Source organism: Dasypus novemcinctus, chromosome 4, assembly GCF_030445035.2.
Source record: "Dasypus novemcinctus isolate mDasNov1 chromosome 4, mDasNov1.1.hap2, whole genome shotgun sequence".
In the NCBI taxonomy this organism is placed as follows: Eukaryota; Metazoa; Chordata; class Mammalia; order Cingulata; family Dasypodidae; genus Dasypus; species Dasypus novemcinctus.
In genome coordinates, this window is record NC_080676.1 from 75,239,120 (window position 1) to 75,261,125 (window position 22,006).

At 47.6% G+C, this 22,006-nt stretch overlaps 1 protein-coding gene across 1 annotated transcript in view; it reads left to right on the forward strand.

Moving 5' to 3' along the window:
• The window catches only part of ITGB5 (integrin subunit beta 5), a 125,251-nt gene that overhangs the window by 3,387 nt on the left and 99,858 nt on the right, over positions 1-22,006 (forward strand). The window contains exons 2-3 of the mRNA XM_004465814.5: positions 7,963-8,048; positions 18,538-18,742. Of these exons, the coding sequence (XP_004465871.2) occupies positions 7,963-8,048; positions 18,538-18,742 (291 nt within the window). The remainder of the gene's footprint in view (positions 1-7,962; positions 8,049-18,537; positions 18,743-22,006) is intronic.

Sequence of the window (22,006 nt, forward strand, 5' to 3'; positions counted from 1 at the left end):
TGAACGTGGAAATATTCTGAGAAGTTTTAACAATATCAGCGATGTGGGGCAATTGCACAGTTCTTAAATAACAGTGTCTCTTTAATATGGCAGTGTGCAGCTGGGTTGATGGGAGGGTGTCTCTTTTCATAGGTCTTTTCAGTTGGCTGGTGTATTAGTCAGGGTTCTCTAGGGAGACAAAACCTACAGGAGATATCTGTCAATAATATGAGATTTTGTAAGAGTCTCTCACGCGATCGTGGGGATGCACAAGTCCAGGTGCTGCAGGTAGGCTGCAGGGAAGGTCCTTGATGAGTTTCTGGAGACATTGGCTGTCCAAAGACCAGCTGAGAAACTCTCCCTGAATGCTGAAATCACTTCCCCTTTTAAAGCATTCAATTAATTGATGTAGAGGTAATCAGCCATCTATGTAGTAAACTCACTGGTGACTAAAGCCCAAAAATGTCCTTGTATTACAGTTAGCTCAGTGCTTGCTTGACCAAACAACTGGGCACAATTACCTGGTCAAGTGGACACATTAGGGTGACCATCACAGCTGGGCATGAGGACTTTGGAAAGCAAATTGCCATGGTTTGTTTTTGATCTTTCCAGTTGGGATGGGATTAGTGGCCTTTAGATATGTAAAGGAACACTTTATTTAAAAGCACCCGTTTTGTTGGTGAGGTTTCTTCTTGCTTCCTTTGACAGCAGGGTTTGGTTCCCGGGCCACATGGTGAAGTTTGCTTCAGGACAGGCCTGACCCTTTGCCTATGGCAATAGGCGTAAGGTGGACCCCCCTCACCTTCATGGCTTCTCTTCCCCTCCAGTCAGGTTTCCCAGAGCTTGGCTCTTGTAGAGCTGGGACCTGCTTCTGCACTTGTGCCCTTGAGCGATTCTCAGCTCTCACTCGGGGTGATAGAACTCAAGTTAGATCTGAAGTTAGATCATGTCTCTCTGCTCCAAACCCTCCAAAGTCTCCCCAAAGTCCTGACATGGTGGCGCCAGGTTCTCTGTGAGCCCTCCCCACTCGTCTCTGACTTTGTGTCTCACCACTTTCCCTTGACTGGCTTTGCCCCAGCGACACGGGCCTCCTCACTGTTCTTTGAGCACCTGGTCATGCCCCCATGGCAGAGCCTTCTTATTGCCTGGAATATTCTCCCAGGTGTGTGCGTGGTGTTTCCTCTTTCCTGCAAGTCTCTTCTCTGTCGCCTCCTGCTGGTAAAGACTTTCCTGGCCACCCCCAATGTGAGCTGCAACCCCCTACCCTACGTTCTCCCTGTTTTCCTTCCTTCCTTGATTTTCCTCCTAAGCACTTATCACCACCTGATATACTTACCTTGTTTATTGTCTGTCTTCCCTAACCAGGAAGTAATCTTCATGAGGGCAGGGAGTTGTGTTGGTTTGACTTACCACCACATCCTCCGTGCCTAGAACAGAGCCTGACACTTATTTGTTGAATGAATGGGTGAGCATGAGTCTTGGTAATGTGAATGTGAGTGGATGGGGTAGGGGGTTGCTTCCAGTCCTCCCCTCCCCTGCCCTTCCAACTAGCTTTGAAGTCAGGGAGCTGTGAATGCTGCTTCTTAGAAAGAAAGATTCTGGGAAGAGAACCCACTGAAATGTCTCCTTTTTTTGAGCTGCAAGAGATGATTTCCCTCGAGTTCCTTGCATGAGGAAACTGAGGCCTGGAAAGGTTAAGTGACTTGAGCAAGGTTGGGAGCCAATAAGTGGCAGGCCAGGTACTTGGAACTTTTATGCCCAGGATTTCCTCTTCTTTTCTGGGAAACTCCAAACATTTCTTCATCCTACTATTCCAGCCCACACGTCCCCTCCCTGGGAAGCCTTCCCTGCATCCCTCTGGTGGAGCAGAATTGGCCTCTACTTGTCCTTGCCCTCAAAGCAGTTTCCATTAGAGAGCCTGGGGCCGTGGGGGCCCGTGTCACCCACTACAGGGTGGATTGCCCAGGTCCCATTTACCTTTAGGTCCCTGACATGAGCACAATGCTTGACACTCAATTGATTTTCCCTCCTGGTTTCAGTTGCCTTTTATTATTTTTTTTTAATAGACTATCTTTTAGAACAGTTTTAGATTTACAGAAAAATTGAGAAGATAGTACAGAGTTCTCCAGGAGGCAGGAGTGCAGTACTGTTTGGGTTACATGCCTGGAGTCATGTATGGTTAGTATATTAATCACAGTTACTTTTAAAAAATCAAATATTCTTTTAGTGAGTACCCTGAAGCTTAGAATGCTCCAAATCCTAAGAGACCTTGCTATTCTTTTTGGCAACTGATGTTAGCAGCGCCCTGTACCCTCCAACGTACACACACACCACTATGACTTCCATGGTCTGTGATGGGACGGCTTAAAATTTGGCCATAGGTGGTTTCTGGCTCCCTTCAGGTAACCGGGCTTGGCTGTGGAAATGACAGGACAGTGAAATGCAGACAGAGGGTTAGGCTTGTAGACTGCTGTTTACCTCATGAATTTACATTTTAACTCTACCATTCTTTTTTTTTTTCCTAAAGATTTATTTTTTCTTTATTTCTCTCCCCTTCCTTGCCCTCCCCCGACCCCCGCCCGTTGTCTGCTCTCTGTGTCCATTCGCTGTGTGTTCTTCTGCATCCATTTGCATTATCCGGCGGCACTGGGAATCTGTGTTTTTTCTGTTGTGTCATCTTGCTGCATCAGCTCTTCGTATGTGTGGCGCCACTCCTGGGCAGGCTGTGCTTTTTTTACACTGGGCGGCTCTCCTTACGGGGCGCAATCCTTGCACTTGGGGCTCCCCTACACAGGGGCGCCCCTGCGTGGCACGGCACTCCTTGCGCATGGCAGCACTGCGCATGGGCCAGCTCACCATATGGGTCAGGTGGCCCTGGGAATTGAACCCTGGACTCCCTGTATGGTAGACGGACGCTCTATCATTTGAGCCACGCCTGCTTCCCTAACTACCATTCTTGAATGGGGGAGGGGGTTTCAAGGGCATATTTGCATTTTATGGTAAGATCTTTACAGGAATGATTATTTAAGTACTATATTCTATCCTGGAAATATTTTGTCTATTGTACGCCAGTTTGTGGGACGTGGTTCACGGCGGGGGTAAAGCCCACCAGTGCCTTGCCACCAGGCCAGAGGGCCCTTCCAGGTTCGTACCCACTTCAGTACCCACCTCTGTTACCCAAATGAATATTTTGCATCAGGAAATTCCAACTGCTGCTTATATGCTTCAGGAGGAGTTGTCTGAACTCAGGCATGTGGGGTGGACAGAGGTGAGAGAAGGCTGGAGGGTGAGGCCCCGTGCGCGAAGGCCAGGCAGAGGCTGCTGCAGGGATCCTGACCGCAGCGCAGACGCCTGGCTCGGCCTGGGCCGGACAGGAGCAAGCAGGTCCGGATTAGGAGAAATGTCTCATACATCCTAAAGGAAGGATCAGCGGGACGCGGTGGGTGCCTGGATATGACGGAGGAAACGGGGGGCCGAGTCGATGAGTTTTGGAAAGAGAGCTTATTTTTAGATTATGGTTTGCAGTTCAGAGACATTAAGAAAAGAGCTGCAGGGAGTTGAAGTTGAGCTGGAAATAATTATGCAAACAGGTCACCGAGCAACCAAGAAAAGATGTGGCCATCGTCTGGGTCTCCGGTGCCTATTTCCATGACCTATGCACAACACTTTGACATTTGTGAACTCCAGTTGTTTAGTTTTTATTCATTGCTTCCTTCCTTTCAGAATGTTTATTGGTGCCAAGTGACTCATCCAGCCAAGTCAAACTCTGAAATATTAATAGGTGGAGAGAAGAGAGATGCCAAAGGGAGTAACTCTGGCAGGGTGACTCGGATCAGCACATAGCCTGTGTGTTGGCTGATAGAGTCCCTTTTCACCTGGCAGACAGTCGGCTCCTGGGCAGTAAGGCCTGGGTCATTCGTCTGTTTCTCCAACATCTCCTACTCTGATGCTGGGCCTTTTAGGATGTGCTTAGCATAGGGTTTCTTTTTTTAAAGATTTATTTTTATTTATTTCCCCTCCCCCTTTCCCCTCATTGTCTGCTCTCTGTGTCCATTTGCTGTGTGTTCTTCCGTGTCTGCTTTTATTCTCATTAAGCGGCTCCAGGAACCGATCCTGGGACCTTCCAGAGTGGGAGAGAGGCGATTACTCTCTTCCACCACCTCAGCTCCCTGTTCTGCTACGTCTTCTTATTTTCTTTCTTTCTTTTTAAAAAATATTTATTTTTTATTTATTTTTCTCCCCTTCCCTCCCAGTTATCTGCTCTCTGTGTCCATTTGCTGTGTGTTCTGTGTCTGCTTGTGTTCTTGTCGGCGGCACCTGGAATCTGTGTTTCTTTTTTGTTGCATCATCTTGCTGCGTCAGCTCTCCATGTGTGCGGCGCCACTCCTGGGCAGGCTGCACTTTTTTGCGCAGGGCGGCTCTCCTTACAGGGTGCACTCCTCGCGTGTGTCCCTCTATGCGGGGGACACCCCTGTGTGGCAGGGCACTCCTTGCATACATCAGCACTGCACGTGAGCCAGCTCACCACATGTGTCATGAGGCCCTGGGTTTAAACCCTGGACCTCCCATGTGGTAGGTGGACACTCTATCCGGTGAGCCAACTCCACTTCCCTCTTTATTTTCTCTCCTCTGTGTCTCTTGTTGGTTCATCTTGCTGTGCCAGCTCTCTGCATGGCCAGCACTCCTGCGTGGGATGGCTTTCCTGTGCTGGGCAACATTCCCGTGTGGGCCGGCACTCTGTGGGCTGGCTTGCCTTCACCAGGAGGCCCTGGGCATCGAACTCTGGACCTCCTATATGGTAGACAGGAGCCCAATTGGTTGAGCCACATCTGTTTCCCGCACAGGGTTTCTTGAATTTGAATTTGCCCCAATAGCCAACTAATTTAGGGCAATCCTTTTGAGTGAAGTAGAACTACTTTACTACTACATATGGATATTTAGTAATAATAGAAACAATTAACAGTTAAGTATTCCTTAAATTTTTTACCGTTCACTATGTTTTCATGCTGGAGGTCACGTCCTTTGAGCCGCTTCGGTATCCCATCCACAGTCATTCAGGCTGGTAGACTAGAGGACCAGACCCGGTTGGACCTGGGTCAGAACTGAGATGCTGTCACTGCCCTGAGCCCTAGACCCCCGTCCCAAGTGCCCAGAGCTCAGTGATAAGGCCTCATAATTAGAAAGCATTGACTGTGGATTTATGTGGGTTAGAGCGGAGACCTACATGAGGCATTTGACCCCCAATTCCTTTCTGACCCAGGAGTGGAGGAGCTGTTGGAGAGGACCCCAGAGCTCCGCAGGCCACACGGCCCTGAGTCTAGGGTGGTGCCCGGCAGGCATCCCGGGTGGGCAGTTGCCGGCCAGGGCCCCTCTGACCTCCTTGTCATAGTCAGGGCTCCTTGTTTCAAGTCTCAACTTTTCACCCATAAGACAAGGCACTTTGACTAACTCATCTCAAAACACCTTGTAGTTCCAAGGTTCCGCAACTCCATGATTTTAAGGACATGATTTTATACACGAAAGCTAATGAGGTGCCACACAGGCCTGAGTTTGTATTTGATAAAGGTGAGGAGAGCAGGGGGAAATTAACTTTCTAGATTTGACTTTTTTTTTTTTTCCAAATCCCTCAGACAGTGGATTTTGACGTAGTTGAAGGGATTTGACCAAGACTAGATCTCGCACACATTTCTGCAGACATTCTTCTTTTTAAAGGGTTAAGTGGCTCTTTTAAAAAATCACTGAGTGAGCGGATTCATTTTAAAGTGAGAAAGGAGGTGGTCGGTGAGGCCAGAGGCTGGCAGGCCCGGCCTCCCGGGGGGCTGTGTTCTGAGACCTCAGTCAGCGTTGGGACCTCGTGGTGGGCACGTGGGGCCCCTGCCTGTGCAGCAGTGTTTCTCCTAGGAAATTTGTTCTGTGTCCAGCGCTACACGCAGACCTGGTCATGAGATGGTGTCTGAGGCGCCCCAGCAACTGGGGAGGCAGGGGTCCCAGCAGGGCCATGGCTGGTGGGGAGGAGGCACCCAGACTCAGGGATGGGGCTTCTTGCTGGTGGAAACCATTGTTCTCACCCCTGTGGGCTCCCTGAGCCACCCCTGCTTTCTCCCCGGCACCTCCGCCTCCACTTCTGTCCCTGCTGCCTGTGGCTCTTATCCCAGTCAGCCTTTCCTCCCTCTGGTATCCCTGGGGGTGGCACCATACAGCTTCCTTTACCCCCAACCCCAGGCCAGCTCCTTTGCCATTTCAGATTTCTGTGGGTTTTACTGCTAGTGACAAAGAAAAAGCAGGGACTTAAAATTAACAAATTAAGGGGGGGGGAGCGGACTTGGCCCAGTGGTTAGGGCGTCCATCTACCACATGGGAGGTCCGCGGTTCAAACCCCGGGCCTCCTTGACCCGTGAGCAGCTGGCCCATGTGCAGTGCTGATGCGCATAAGGAGTGCCCTGCCACACAGGGGTGTCCCCCGCGTAGGGGAGCCCCACGTGCAAGGAGTGCACCCCGTAAGGAGAGCCACCCAGCGCGAAAGAAAGTGCAGCCTGCCCAGGAATGGCGCCGCCCACACGGAGAGCTGACACAGTAAGATGATGTAACCAAAAGAGGCACAGATTCCCGGTGCCGCTGATAAGGATAGAAGCGGTCACAGAAGAACACACAGCGAATTGGGGGGGGGGGATAAATAAAAAATAAATCTTTAAAAAAACAACAGACTATAAGGGAATGAGTTGAAAGATGACATTAAAAAAAAAACAAATTAAGAGGATGTTAGAGTTTTAAGATGTCTTACAATAAATGCTTTTATGTGCTGAGTGGAGCTCTAGAGATCAATCTCCCACCTCCCTGTATTTTTCTCTTCATTTTCTTTTTAATAAATCTTTTCAACTCGCCCTTTCCCTTAAGATCTGAGACTTTCTCCCTAGGGCTGCTGGCTCTAGGTTTCTCTTCTTTCCATCCATCCCATGTGCGATTCTCTCCCCTTCTCTTCACATTCAAGGCAGTGATCAGGAGGGACCAGTGGGTCCTTTTAGGCTGTGGGGACAAAGTAGAGTCATATCCATTTACAGAAAAAAACAAGCGCTGCTTTTGGTCAAGAGAAGTCTGTCCTGGTGTTTCAGAGAGGAGGGAAAAGAAAGGAATGATGAATTTCACCAAGGATACTTGTGGTGCTGCGGCAGGATGGCCTTCCCCCGCATGGGGCCTGCTCCTGAGACCTCTTCCCAGATTAAGGGGGTGGGAGGGGCAGGGCATGAACCAGCCTGGGTTTGAAGTTAGTACCCTTTCCAACCATAAAGATGTTTCCCCCTAACCTTGGTTTTGGATTTTTTTTTTTAATTATCAGGGATGGGTTTTGAATTTTATCAAATGCTTTTTTATTATCCACTGAGGCAATTATATGATTATTCCTATTTGGCCTATTAATAGATATATTGCATCAAGGGACTTCCCTTATCTTAACCCAGCATTGTATTCCTCAGACACATTCTTCTTTACAGTGTGTGCTGGCTTGAGGTCACTGTGGATTCTGATTTTATAGTATTTGATTTAGGATTTTCTTTTCTGATGCCTGAATGATACTAATCTGCCCTTCCTTCCTCCCTCCTTCCCTCCCTCCCTCCCTTTCTCCTTCCCTTACTTCGTTTCCTATTTTTATCAGATTTTTAATGGACAAAGTGTAAAGGGGGCTTGTCCCCCTTGATAATGGAGAGATGCTGTGTCATGGGGGCAGGGGTTGAAATCTAAGGGGGCCCAGTAGAAGGAATGGGACTTGCTAATACAAGTGTGCATGCTTGATTGGATGCTTCGAAAATTCTCCATGTTTGGCCTCTGCAAGTGAGCCTTAACTGGAATTAGCACTGGGACTGTGCCCTTCAGCCTTGGCAAGGCCCCTTTTAAAAAGGAAGTGACTCCTCCCCTCCACCCCATTTGAAGTGTTCGTCAATAAAGTTTATAGCCAGGAACTCAATGGTGCATCTTTATCTTGCTTTGAAGGTCTCAATATATGCACTAGTGGAAGTGCCACCTCGTGTGAAGAGTGTCTGCTCATCCACCCAAAATGTGCCTGGTGTTCCAAAGAGGTATGTGGGGGTAGAGCTAAGGGAAGAAGACTTTTGGGGGGTGGGTGGATTCCACAAGCTGCCTCTCCTGCTTCCACCCAGGTCACTGACAAAGGGAAAGCTGTGTTTTTATGAAATGATAAAGTGGGTCTCTTGATACTGTTGAATGATTTAATCCTGTTTTAGGGAAACGAGCCTTTCCTTCCCCTTTGTGTGAGAACCTATGACTTTTCTATAGGTTTCTGTTTTTTGGTGTAAGAACTCCAGAAGAAATGGAGCTTGTGGAGTGAGTTTGTGCATAATGACACCAAACATCCCTGGGTGGGTGGCATGGTGGTGGCTGCCCGTCATCTTAGTGTGCCTTATTTGAGGATGAAGCGTTATGACTTGGCCTTTATGAAATGACTTAATTTAAAAAATAATGACTGCAGTTTCTTCAGGTCCTATAGGAAGGGATGTAAGCTTGAGACAGAGTTAAACACACTGCTGTCATGAAACAGTACACAATTCTGGACTTGGCGAGCCAATCGGGAAATGCTCAACTCCTTAATTTCCTGTCTTGAGGGGCATTTTGGGTCACTTTTCTGAACTATGGTTACCGTGGAGCCCACAGCCTCCTTGCACTATTGCGTCATGAAGGCTATTTTAAAAAGAACCCGATACTGGCCATTTTGGAGTGGCTCAGTCTCTGTACCTTAGGAGGATAAGAGATGGGGAGGCCAGATTATTCTCCTTGATACCAGCCTAGTCTCAGAGGTCTCATGATGTCTATAACGTACTGTGGCTAAAGTGATCATGTGGAGACCCTGACTAGATTCCATGGACTTTATGCATAGTATCTAATTCTCACAACAGTTCTATAAGGTGGTAATAGCCCCATTTTATTGATGAAGATCTGGGACTTAGAGAGGTAAAATGACCCATTCAAGAGCATGCAAACATGACAAAGCTGGAGTTTGAATCGGGCTAGTTGGACTTTTGAGCCCAAGCCCTTTCTTCTAGGCTATACTGCTTCTTAACATGTGAACACTCTAGAACTTTTCCCAATTGGGAGTAAGATTAATTAAAAAATTGCTTTGAGAACAGACTCTCTCCAATATATATAACCTCATTGTAATTGTGCTTAACTGCAGTATCTTTGTGATGAACCTTCTTCAAAAGCTTTTGCTTGTTCCAGTAACCTGCAGGACAAATCCAAATTCCTTGCTCTGCCCAAACACTCTAGCCAGAAGGAACCACTTGAAGAGCCTTGAAAGCTCCAGTTGATAATAATCCCTAGGATCTTCCCCTGCTGTTCCTTCTTGCTGGAGGGCCTTCCCAGCCCTCCCCCTTCCCCACCCAACGCTTTGTCTTTCTGTTTTCAAGAACTGGTTCAAGCCTCCCCTACTCTGCGAAGACGTCATTGTTAACACTCAGACACATCTGTCCGTCCATGCTTCTACCCGATATGAAAATGCAGGCTCTACCCCCCAGAATGTTAGGATAGGGGTTTTGTCTGTTTTCTTCCTTGCCGTATCCCGCACACTCAGGATGGGGCCTGGCACACCAGAGTTGTTCGCTAAACGTTGATTGAACGAGTTCATCGAATGGCTAGTTATTGAGGGTCTACCACATGCCATTGATGGCTGTCTCTTTGTCTTCACCATTCTCTACACTCCTTCTGTAGCACTTGTAACCTCTCACTGTGTTCATTTATTTTCATACCTGTTACCTGCTAAATCACGATCTCTTTGAGGACTTCAGCTACATCTTATTCTTCATGGCATCTCCAGTATCCAGCCAAGAATCTGTCAGGATCTCATATTTGAAAAGTGGAGCCTGCTAAAAAGACATACAGTTAGAAAACCAAGGTTTAAATCTCAGCTTTGCCTGATTTACTCTTAATTTCCTTATATGTAAAATGAAGATAATTCCCACCCTACAGACTTATTAGGAGTATAAAATGAGATCGAGGAAGCAGATGTGGCTCAAATGATGGGTTTCTGCCTACCATATGGGAGGACCTGGATTTGATCCCTGGGACCTCCTGGTGAAAAAGAAGAGAAAGCATGCCTGTGCAGTGAGCCAGTGCCTGGGTGAGTGCCCGTGTGGTGAGCCAGTGCCAGCAAAGTGCCCATGTAGTGAGTCAGTGCCTGCTCAAATGAGTCACGCAGCAAGATGATGACACAGCAAAAGAGCGACAAGGGGAGAGTCAAGGTGAAGTGCAGCAGAAACCAGGAACTGAGGTGGCACAATTGACAGGGAACCTCTCTCCACATCAGAGATCCCAAGGATCGAATCCCGGTGAATCCTAGAGGAGAGAAAATGAGAAGAGAAGAGACAACACAGACAGCAAAAACAGCAGGGCAGAAGGAGGGGAATGAGGAAAAATAAATAAATCTTAAAAAAAAAAAAGAATATACATTATGAGATCAATGCATGAGAAGGCTTGGGGGCAGGATGGCTAAATTAACGAAGCCTCCTAAAAGGTTGAATGAGAGCTATCCAGCACACTGCTGCTGTCATCAGTGGGTATTTTCTAGTGAAACGTGGACAGTGGGATCTGGATGCCAGGCTCCATTGTCTACTTTAAATCTGTTCCTTTCATGGTCTGACTTCCTGATGTTGATCGTCAGTGAAGTTATCCTGAGGCGCTTGCTCTTGTCCCAGCCGGCAGTTGGGTTCCCTCTCCAGCCCAGTGAGCTCTCTCTACATTTATGTGAAGCCTCATTCTTGGCAGAAGAGCTTCCTGTGATCCCTTCCCTGAAATGCAGCTTCCCATCCTCTTTGGGGCAAACTTTCTCCAGAGCCTGAGTGTGACTCAAGGAGCTGAGTTTTGAGACTTCAGAGATTTTTTTAAAATTAAAAATTGGTTTTTAGTAGAGCAAGTGTAGATTTACAGAAGCATCATGCAGAAACCACACAGTTTCCTTATAACCCCCTCTCACACACAATTTTCCCTGTTATGAGTGTGATATCTTTGTTAAAATTCATGAAACTGTTATAAGTATGCTTATTAATTTTAGTACACTGTTTGCATTCGTGTTCATTCTGCACATTGTACAGGTCTATGTGTGCCTGTGTGTGTGTGGTAACATATACAACCTAATCTTTCCCTTTTCAAATATACAATTCCGTGGTGTTAATCACATATGCAAAGTTGTGCCTCCGCCCCATCATCCATTGCCAAAACGTTTCCATCACCCCAAATAGAAACTACATACAAATGAAGCATTAGCTCCTCATTCCCGTCTCTGCCTTGGCATCTGGCAACCAGTATTCTAATTTCTGACTTTATGAATCTGCATATTCTACTTGTTTCATGTAAGTGAGATCATACAGTATTTGTCCTTTCGTGTCTGGCTTATTTCGCTCAACATGATGCATTCAGCGTTCATCCATGTTGTAGCAGGTGGGTTTACGTTCCTGCCAACAATGTATGAGTGTTCCTATTCTCCACATTCTCTCCAACACTTGTTATTTCCCTTCTATTTAAAAAAAAAAGCCATTGTAATGAGTACAGTTCAGGCATGTGGTTTTTTGTTTGGTTTTGTTTTTTGAGGTACCAGGGCCAGGGATTGACCTGGGACCTCCTACGTAAGAAGCTCAGCCACGACCCACATTGGCTGCCCTGAGCTGGTTTATTCATTTGTTTGCTTGTTGTTTTTGTGTGTGTGTGTGTGTTTGGTTTATTTGTTTAGGAGGTTCCAGGGACCGAATTGGGACCTCCAATATGGGAAGCAGGCACTCAACCACTTGAGCCACATCTGCTCCCCTAGGCATGGGTTGTTTTTTATTTTTCCTTAAGATTTGTTTATTTTACTTTATTTATTTTTAAAATATATCCCCTACTCCCCCAGATGGTTCTCATGTCTGTCTGCTCATTGCTTGCTTGCCTTCTCCAGGCAGCACTGGGAACTGAACCTGGGACCTCCCATGTGGTAGGCAGGTCCCAACTGGTTGAGCCACATCTGCTTTCCTAGGCATGGTTTTGCTCAACCTCTTCCCCTTGGTCAGAGGCTGTCTTAACCATGCATCTTGGGAAGTAATCAAAGAAATAAGGTATCTGCTACAAGCATACGGTGTGTGTACACCAAGGGCTGGCGCGAGTGGACAGACCAGGTGTGTCCTGGTGGAGTCTGATCTGCCCGCTGGTTCCTACGTACCACGTTAATCCCCAGGCACTTTCATCAGGGCTCTGCAGATCTCAACATGACTTCCTTATTTTACTTAAGGAAGGGGAGACTCCTCTCCTCTGCGTTTAGGAGGCCCTGCAGCCCCATTCCACCTCATCTCCCCGGTCTGCCCCCGCGGGCTCCGTGTGAGTCAGCGCTGAGTCCGGCCGCCTCCCCTGGCAGTGCAGGCTGTCCCTCTCTCTGACTGACCTCCACCCAGCTCTGCCTGCCTGGCCCCCTCAACCCTGGCTCTCCTGCTTTTGTTTTCTAGCTGCGGCATAACTGGGGGCTTCCGGCATAATTGGAGGCTTCCGACGTATACCTCTGGCCTCTTGTCTAGAGTTGCCAGACTCCCCCTACGTGACACCAGAGAGTGCGGGTTGCTGCCTGCTGCTCCATGTCCTCATGGAAGCCTCAGCTCCTGCCCCTCATCCCGACAGGCTCCCCTCCCGGGCAATCGCAGTTCTAACCAGGACTGGCCCCACTTCTCGGCCAGAGTGAGCTCTTGTGGGGCTGTTTGTGCAGCACAGAAGCACTCCACGGACTCCAGCAGTTTGCCCATTTTGCCCATCAGATTTTTTCTGTAAAAAGTGTACCTCTCAGATGATTGTAAGTTTCAGAACCCAGCTGGCTACAAAGAGGAAAGGGCAGGGAAGAATATGCGTGGATGGTTTTATGCAAGGCTTCGGAGCCACCTCCCTTATCTCCACTCACATTCCTTGTCTAAAGCCCAGGCACCTCACACACCCAACTGCGGTGAGCACTGGAAACCTTGGACCTGCTGAGTGCCAGGAAGACGGGTGGGCCGGAGAGAGGGGTTGGTGGACAGGGGCCTGAGCATTGGCAGGGAGGCCTTGTGGCTTGCAAGAAGGCAGTGGCTTGAAGAAGCAGGCAGGGCCGAAGGAGCCGCGCCGCTTGTGAGGACAGAGAGCAGATTTGGTGGAGACAAGACGAAGGCAGGCAGGGAGATGGGGGACATGGGGAGGATGCTAGGGTGTGACTGTGAGACGTCTTGAGATAAAGGGGCCACCGACACTTCTGGGAAATCCAGAAGGAGGAGTGAAGGCAAGATGTCACATGGGCCACTGCAGCGGAAGCCGAACTCCCTAGGAGAGGACAGCGAGGCCTGGGGCTTGCAGTATTGGGATGGGCGGAAATAGGGCAGAGGTGGAGGAAGACTGGTGAAGCCTGGGCTGGGGCGAGAGGTCTTTGTCCTGGGAGGTGGATGTGGAGAAGGAGGAAGGAAGGAATGTGGGGGCTGGGAGCAGCAGCACGCGGAGGGAGGCAGAGGAGAGACGCAGAAGCAAGACAGGCTCCTGGGGCCTTCCAGGGAAGCGGCGATAGCAGGCAAGACGTGATCTCTATTTCCCTTTGAGCTGGGGAAGAAATGAAAAAAATCAACATTCAATTCAGCTTTCAGTAAGATCGTTTTTCCAGAGAACCTTCTGTTTGTGGCCAGACTCAATGACAGGAAGTGTTTGGCTGAGTGCAGATGCTTCAGACCTGTTTGCTCAGTGAGTGAAACGAGCCCGTTGAAAGCTGGAGCAGGTTCTGCGTCCCTCAGGGAGGTGTGGGCATGTGCTGTGGGCACAGGGGTTTTGGTTTGCCCTCAGTTACCTGGTCCTTCCAGCTCTCCCCCACCTTTTTCTGCCAGGCGGGGAGTGAAGCTTCGGCCGCTCTGAGGGGCTGGCCCTGCTGTGTCCCAGCCAGCTCCCGCCCGGGCCCTCCTCCCCGCCTGGGCTCTCTTCCCGCTGCCCAGTTTCTTTCTACCCTCTGCGCCCCAGGGGTCATGCCTGTCTGCCTCCTTTCCTGCCTGGGCTCCTCTTCCCCCGGCTGTGTAGGTTCAGAAGCAAACCAGCAAGTCATCCTTTCCCCAAAGCAACCACCCACTCTTTAGAGAGTTAACCTTTAAAAACAAACTGTTTCTAAAATTTTAACCTTTAGTAATTGCATCCAGGGTGATAAAGTAATTTAAAGACCGGTGCAGGGAAGTGGACTTGGCCCAGTAGATAGGGCGTCCGTCTACCACATGGGAGGTCCACGGTTCAAACCCTGGGCCTCCTTGACCCTTGTGCAGCTGGCCCATGCACAGTGCTGATGTGCACAAGGAGTGCCGTGCCACGCAGGGGGGGAGCTCCACGCGCAAGGAGTGCACCCCGTAAGGAGAGCCGCCCAGCATGAAAGAAAGTGCAGCCTGCCCAAGAATAGTGCCACACACACAGAGAGCTGACACCACAAGATGACGCAACAAAAAGAAACAGATTTCTTTTCTGGTAAGGATAGAAGCGGTCACAGAAGTACACACAGCAAATGGACACAGAGAGCAAACAACCGTTGGGGGGGGAGGGAGGAGAAAAATAAATAAATAAATCTTAAAAAAATAAAAATAAAGACCGGTGCAGCCAGTGGGTGTAGCTCAGTGGTTGAGTGCCTGCTTCCCATGTACAAGGTCCCAGGTTCAATCCCCAATACCTCCTAAAAAAAAAGAAAAAAGAAAAAAGGCCAGCACAGCATGGGAACAAAGCACGGGGACACGTGCCAACTGAGCATTAGTCTCTACTGAAAGGAAGTGGTTTTAAATTTTTTAAACAAATTATTTTGGTTAATATACATATATATATATCACACATATATGTACATACACACACACATATATAAAACATAATGTTTGGTATTTTAACCACTTTTGAGTATTTCAGTAGCATTAATTACATTTACAATGTTGTGCTACCATCACCATAATCATTACCATAACTTTCTCATCACCCTAAACAGAAAGGGAAACAGATTTGATTAAGAAAATAAACAGGGCTAGAGGTGTTACAGTGTTACAACTAACATTAGACATTAGAACTCTGTATCCTCCATGTGATAGGTGATGGAGGGAGTGGAGAGGGGTGGATGCAACTTACTAATACCAGTCTTCCTTTTCTCCAAGGGTTTAGAATTGGGACATCTGCGTTCATTGAATTTGGAGCTTTGGAATCTAGGCAGTGAGATATTTTCTTTATAACGTTTGTGTACCTGGAAGGTTAAAACCGTGAGAAGAGGTGCCCTGGTCTCTGTGGTGTGGGTTTTCTCTCTTTAAATATGCATCTGTCCTTGTTCAAAATTAAAATGTCTAGAAGGAGCTTAGGGGACTAGAGGAGAGGCTTGTGAGCTTGCCAAGTTCACAGCCCCCACTGAGGTAGGTCTGCAATGCCCTCTGCCTCTTTGCTGGGCAACGAAGAACCTATGGCTAGAAATTAATCAAGGCTATTTTCAAGCATCATGCCAGAGAAATCATCAACTTTTGTGGAAATCTCACTTTGAGGTAGATGCCTTAATCTCAAAGTCTCCTCAGAACTGCCTTGCCCAGTGGTGCCTCAAGTGGTACGAGGCCCTGGAGCTCCAGGAGAATGACTCGGTACAAGGTCAAGTGTCTCCCAGGCTGTGGACACATCAGTGAGACTACTGGGCCTGCCTGACTAGCAAGAGAGTGAACGCTGTGAGGTAGGAGAAGGTAAACGAGCTGAAGAGAGAGATGGATGACACTGAGAAAAATCTAAATTTAGTACAAATGCCACATTTGGGTGTCCCTTGCTACCTGTGAAGCTGGAGCTGCTGAAAAGGGGTCACCTGTCCTGCCACATTGCCAACTTGGCTGGCATTTCTGAAGTCATCCTGCAAGCGGCAGCTTTTGACATGGTCAGTGGCGGCTCTCACAAAGCCACGGCCAGCAGAGCTGAGGTTTACTACAATCTAATAGTAACCTGAAGGATACTATTGAGGAGAAATGTGGGAAAGATGCTCCCCATGAGAGGAATGTAGAGGGCCTTGCTCCCACATCTTAGAGAGTAAAGAAGCCCCAGATCTGCTGAGGAGTACAGCTGGGACAGGTAGCTACGCTGAAAAGGTTGTAAGTAAGTGGGACAGATGTGGCTGCTCTGAGTTCCTCAGGTCTGGGAAGAATGACCTGAACCTTAAGTCCCCTGAGGACCTCAGCAGGTACAGCTTCCCTGCCCAGCAGGTGGCCCTGCCCAGGTCTTTCATCAAGGAAGAGAAGGGTCTATCAAAAACTCCGCTGGCTAGCACGACCCGGAAGCTTGAATGAAGGCCACTGCCAGTGCAGGTGTCCGGGCGATAGGGGATGATCTCACCACGACCAGTCGGAAGCCAATCGCCAAGGCTGTGGATGAGGAATCAGGCAACAGCCTTCTGCTCAGAGCGAACCGGACTGGCTCTGCGGCTGAGTCCCTTCCCATGTGCAGACTCTCCAGGCCAGTGTGTGGGAGGATGCCCGGCGCCCTTGGGAGACAGAAGATGCTTTCCTTGCCACCCTGCTGGTGGGGCTGTGCACGGGACTGGTTAAGACGGTTGCACCTTGTTGATCAGAGCACTCGGCCAAGTACAACCATCTCAGAACCGGAGGAGCTGGGCAGCAAGGCCAAATTTGCCGACAAGAATTTCAGGAATTCTCTAGTCAAGTGAGTTCTAGACGGGGAAGCCCCCGAGCCCTTCAGGTTGTGGACACCTCAGTCAGCTCCGGACCTCTGCTCCTAGCAGCTCCTGACAGCAGACCGATCAATACCCGCAGGACCCTCTGGCAGTTAACGCCCCTCTCCCACCCCTGAATTTTTCTTACTGCTTCATTAGAACTGCTACACCAGAAGCCAAGCTTGACCATCTGGAACTCAGTTTTAAAACCCTAGCTTTTTTCGCGAATGACCCAGAATCATCCTCTTTCTCACCTTGCTCCAGGCCAAGTGGCTGTGGAGCCTTATATACTTCCAGTGTAGTCCCCGAGGTTGTCAACAGGTAAGCTCCCCAGGGCTTCAGTGCGCAAAATGAGGAGTCAGTTAAAGAAAAAACAAAAATAAACCAACCAACCAAACCTATCTTATAGGCCCATGAAATACATTTGATTTTACTTATTTAAAAATGGGTCTTTGCTTGTAAAGCAAGTATAGCTCAGTGGTTGAGCATCTGCTTCGTGTCTGTGAGGTCCCAGTTTCAATCTCGGGTACCTCCTAAATGACAACAACAACAACAACAAAACTTTTCTACTGAAAGTCTCCTTAACTTCATGGTCTCTAGTCTTGCAGAGATTCCGAAGGGCGTCGCCTGGTCCTGGGGCATCCTAGCCCACGGTGGGGCTGGCCCTCTGAGTGCTCCTGCCTCCCTCAGCCCTCTGGCTCCTAACAAAGTGGTCAAGGGTCACTGACTCCTCTGAGACTGCCTGGTGCAGTGTCACAGAGGGGAGAGGAAGAGCCCAGGGTCCTAATTCCTCCAGCCCTTACAGCTCTGGCAGCCAGCCAGCAGTCATCATGTTTCCACATCTGTCAGCAAAAGGGTGGGCTTGCTTTGCCATTAAAAACCCCTTCCTGGAAAAGGATCACCATGTACAGATACTATATTTAGTAGCTATGTATATTATTTAATTTCAAAGTTAATACCCCAAACTCCTGGTGCCCCAAATTAAGCTGGGTCATCCTAAAGCCGGGCCATATCCCTAATCCAATTTAAGGAAAGAAAGAATTTTCTTATCAACATGCCTTTATTGTTTTAGTCCTTCTACTCTAACATGTTAACTGCCTTCAGTAAAACAATAATTTTTTTCACATTTTAATGCAGATAGAATCTTATTTTCTCTTTTATTTTCTTAGGATAAGTGTTTTGAAAATTCTGCTTAGTCGTATGATTACTTGTAATGGCTACATCATCTGTTGAAATGATGCAACATATTTTTCTTAACCATATCCTTAAGATTTAGGGATTTATGCTTACAAATTTAGAAAATGTTATGCTGTTTTAGCACAGCGGTGTATATCTTCTCCCAGAGTTTTTCCTTTCTTTGGGTTATTTTCTTATGATAAATTTCTGGGAGTGACCACTGTGTCCAGAGGTATGATGGATATTGCCACTTTGTTCTCCAGAGTGGTTGTGTAATGTCCAGTGTCTGCCAAAGTGGATGCGTGAATGGCTCAAACCTTAACTCTTGATTGCCTGAGTGAGCACTACTCAACCACTTATACCTTGTCTTTAAAAAATTCAGTTACACAGCTCTTTTGGCCATTTCAGTTACTTTTTCCTGCTATTCATGTAGGCATTTGAGAGCATTTGTTTTTTAGGAACATTGGACCATTAAAATAACAATGAAACCGAACATCTCTCTTATGTATTGACAGTTTACAAAGTGCTTTCATTTGCAGCACCTCAACTAATCTGTGCAATACTCTCTGTGAGGCATTTGGGGCAAGATGATCATTTTGTCCATTTTCATACCATGAAAATGGGCTGTGGAGAGCTAAGGTGACCAGGTGTTACTGAGTCCACCCCTTGACAGCCTCCCGCTCTCTCCTCCTTTCCATGCCCAGGACTTCGGCAGCCCCCGGTCAGTCACTTCTCGGTGTGACTTCAGTGCAAACCTCATCAGGAACGGCTGCGGAGGCGAGTTTGAGAGCCCGGCCAGCAGCACCCGTGTCCTGAGGAGCCTGCCTCTCAGCAGCAAGGGCTCCAGCTCTGCAGGCTCAGACGTCATTCAGATGATGCCGCAGGAGATTGCAATGAACCTCAGGCCCGGTGAGTCGCCTGGAGAATGCACAGAATGCCCTGGGCTCAGGAGAGCACACAAGGGGAGGTGGGGAATGGCAATAACGGGAAAATGAGCCGGGGCAGGCTGAGGTCCGAGCCAGGAGAGGGTCACAACAGGCCAGGCGGGAGGAGGGCAGCTCAAGTGTGTCTCTGTGTGTTCCAAAGCCTGGCACCCGGAGCCCTGCAGATGGATGGAATACCTTTGCTTGCTGTTTTATATGGGAGGGTGCTGGTAGGTTTACTCCCAAGTTACTCAGGAAGAGTGCTAGTTCTGGAAAAAAGTGTTTTTGCCTGTCAGCAAATTCCATTAGAGTCAGTAGCACTCTGGAGGGACAAACTTTTGGAGCAAAGATGTTGGTGTGTGTGTGTGTGTGTGTGTGTGTGTGTGTGTGTGTGTGTGTGTGTGGTCCTGGAGCCCAACAGCCCTAGAGCTGATTATAACACAAGGGGAGGGTCAGCAGGAAACTGTTTTTGCACACCTACTGTGGGCCAAATACTTGACCTACGCTGAGGTAGTTAGTGTTTGACCTGTGAGTAGATGACTTGCTCATGGTCACCGAGCTGGTAAGGGGCAGGTTCTGATTCAGTCCCAGGTCTTTACAACCGCAAAGTCCATGCTCATCTCTAGTTCAGCACTTTTGTCTAAATATTAGAATCCTTGAGTAGTCAGAGGGTAGATGTGCATGCAGCTAACTTGGAAAGTATCACACTGGGGGGAAGGGGCAGCTTTTTTTCCTTTTTTTTTAGGCTTTTATCCCATTGTCTAGAAAACCACTGGGATTAACCATTTCTTGGTGGTTTATTTAGACTTTGGGGTTGCTTGGAGCAATGGAAAGATGGATCTAACCGGCCGTCCTGGGTGTGGGCTCAGGCTCCGGCACTGGCTGGGAGGACCTGGACCAGTTACTCCACCCTCACCCCTTGAGGGTCTTTGCCTGTCCCCTTCACTTCTTCAGGCACGTTTGGAGGCTAACATGACATGTTTTGTCTCATGATATGTATTTTATAAATAAATATCATAATTATTTATAATTGTACTTTAGCAACTTTAAATTATTATTTTCAAGGAGTAATGGCCAAGGGTGCAGATTTTGGAGTCGGCCAGATGTAGGTTTGAATAGGGGCTCTGCCGTCTACCAGCTGTGACCTTGGACAAGTACTTAAACTCTCAGTGCCTCCAAATGGATTTAGCTCAATGTTGTACCTGGTACTTTCATTACAATTGATGAAACAATTAATTTGCTGCTGCTGCTGATATTGTATGGCTCTGGACCATAAGTTTGTAAGAAAGAGCTCTGAGTTATATATTTGAGTGATTTTATTTTGCCTATTGAATTGTCTTAGAAATAAGAAACAAAAGAGGGGTTAACTAGAACTTCCGGGATAGATAAGCACAACTACCAGCTCAACCCAGGATCAGTGTGGGGTTTAGCTGAAGGTGCTATTTTTACAAAGCATCTAAGCCTTTTTCTTTGGTAAGTTACCAAATTGAAAGAGAAAAGGAAGGCACACCTACAAAACTGCAAGTGGGTAGAGAAGAGTCAGCTGAACCTTTGTGTGGACAGATGTCTGGTGATACCCTCCAGGGAGAAATAACTCGTCTTATGTGTTGACAGGTTCAAGGCCAAAGGTTTTGATCTAAAGGGATATAGGGGTTATTGTAGACTACTAAGGTCTAAGGTGTTAGAACATTGTGTAGTATAAGAATGGTGATTAAGTAATGTGAATTATTTATCTTCCTTTTATCATAACAACAGTATAATAGTAGCTTACAGGAAATTCTTGAAAAACCACCCACTGTGACCCAATGTTATTTTTCATTTTGACTATATCCTTTGTCTTTCTTCACTTGCACTCATTTTCTTCATATAAATAATTATATCATAATGTATTTATAATCGTGGACTGACTTTACTCAATAATTTTTGAAAACAAAGACCAACATTCACACCTCCAAATAAGTTTATAGACTTCAGAGTCATCATCTAGAAAGTTTTTTTTTTTAATTTAAATTAAATTTTTTCTTTTTTTTTTTTTAATATTTATTTATTATTATTATTTTTAATTACAATTAAAAAAATATATGAGGTCCCATTCAACCCCACCGCCCCCGCCCCCCACTCCCCCCACAGCAACACTCTCTCCCATCATCGTGATACATCCATTGCACCTGGTAAGTTAATCTCTGAGCATCACTGCACCCCATAGTCAATGGTCCACATCATAGCCCAGACTCTCTCACGTTCCATCCAGTGGGCCCTGGGGGGATCTACAGTGTCCCGTAATTGTCCGTGAAGCACTATCCAGGACGACTCCACGTCCCAAAAACGCCTCCACATCTCATCTCTTCCTCCCATTCCCCACACCCAGCAGCCCCCATGGCTACCGTTCCCACACCCATTCCACATTTTCTCTGTGGACATTGGATTGGTTGTGTCCATTGCACACCTATGTGAAGTGATGGCTTAGATTGCACATGGGTACTGGATGCACTCTTCCTGCTTCTAGTTGTAGACACTCTAGGCTCCATGTTGTGGTGGTTGACCTTCTTCAACTCGATGTTAGCTGAGTGGAGTAAGTCCAATAAGTCAAAGTGTAGGAGCTGAAGTCTGTTGAGGCTCTGGGCCTGGGTGTCATATTATCAGTCCAGAGATTCAAATCCCCTACATATATCTTAAACCCAGCACCAACTACAATTCCAATAAAGTAGCATGCAAGTCTTGTGAAAAGAGATCCCCTCTGAGTCCATTTCCATCACGCAGAAACACCAGCTCCAAAGAAGGGCCATCTGTCATGGCAGTGAACCCCTTCTGCCATGACCATAGAACCCGTGGGTCTCTTTATCCCTCAAAAGAACCAATACCTGGGGTTGTATCTACCTTATCTGTCTCTTAGACTCTGTTCAGTTGTACATAGGGGTATTCCTTCTGACAACCTCCAGACTCTTTTTTAGAGACTCACAGCCTTATAATCTCATTTCTCCTTTCCATTTTCCCCTTACATTAGGTCAAACCGCTTCCCGAAGTCATGTTATTATATGTAGACAGGTATATTCTGCTGTTCCGCATTGAATCTTTAATTCAAGGTCATTTTCTAGTTGCTTCTTCAGCTGGTATGTGGTAGTGATCCCTCGGTGCCAGGGAGGCTCATCCCCGGGTGTCGTGTCCCACGCTGGGGGGAATGCATCACATCTACACGCTGAGTTTGGCTGTGAGAGTGGCCACATTTGAGTAACATGAAGGCTGTCAGGAG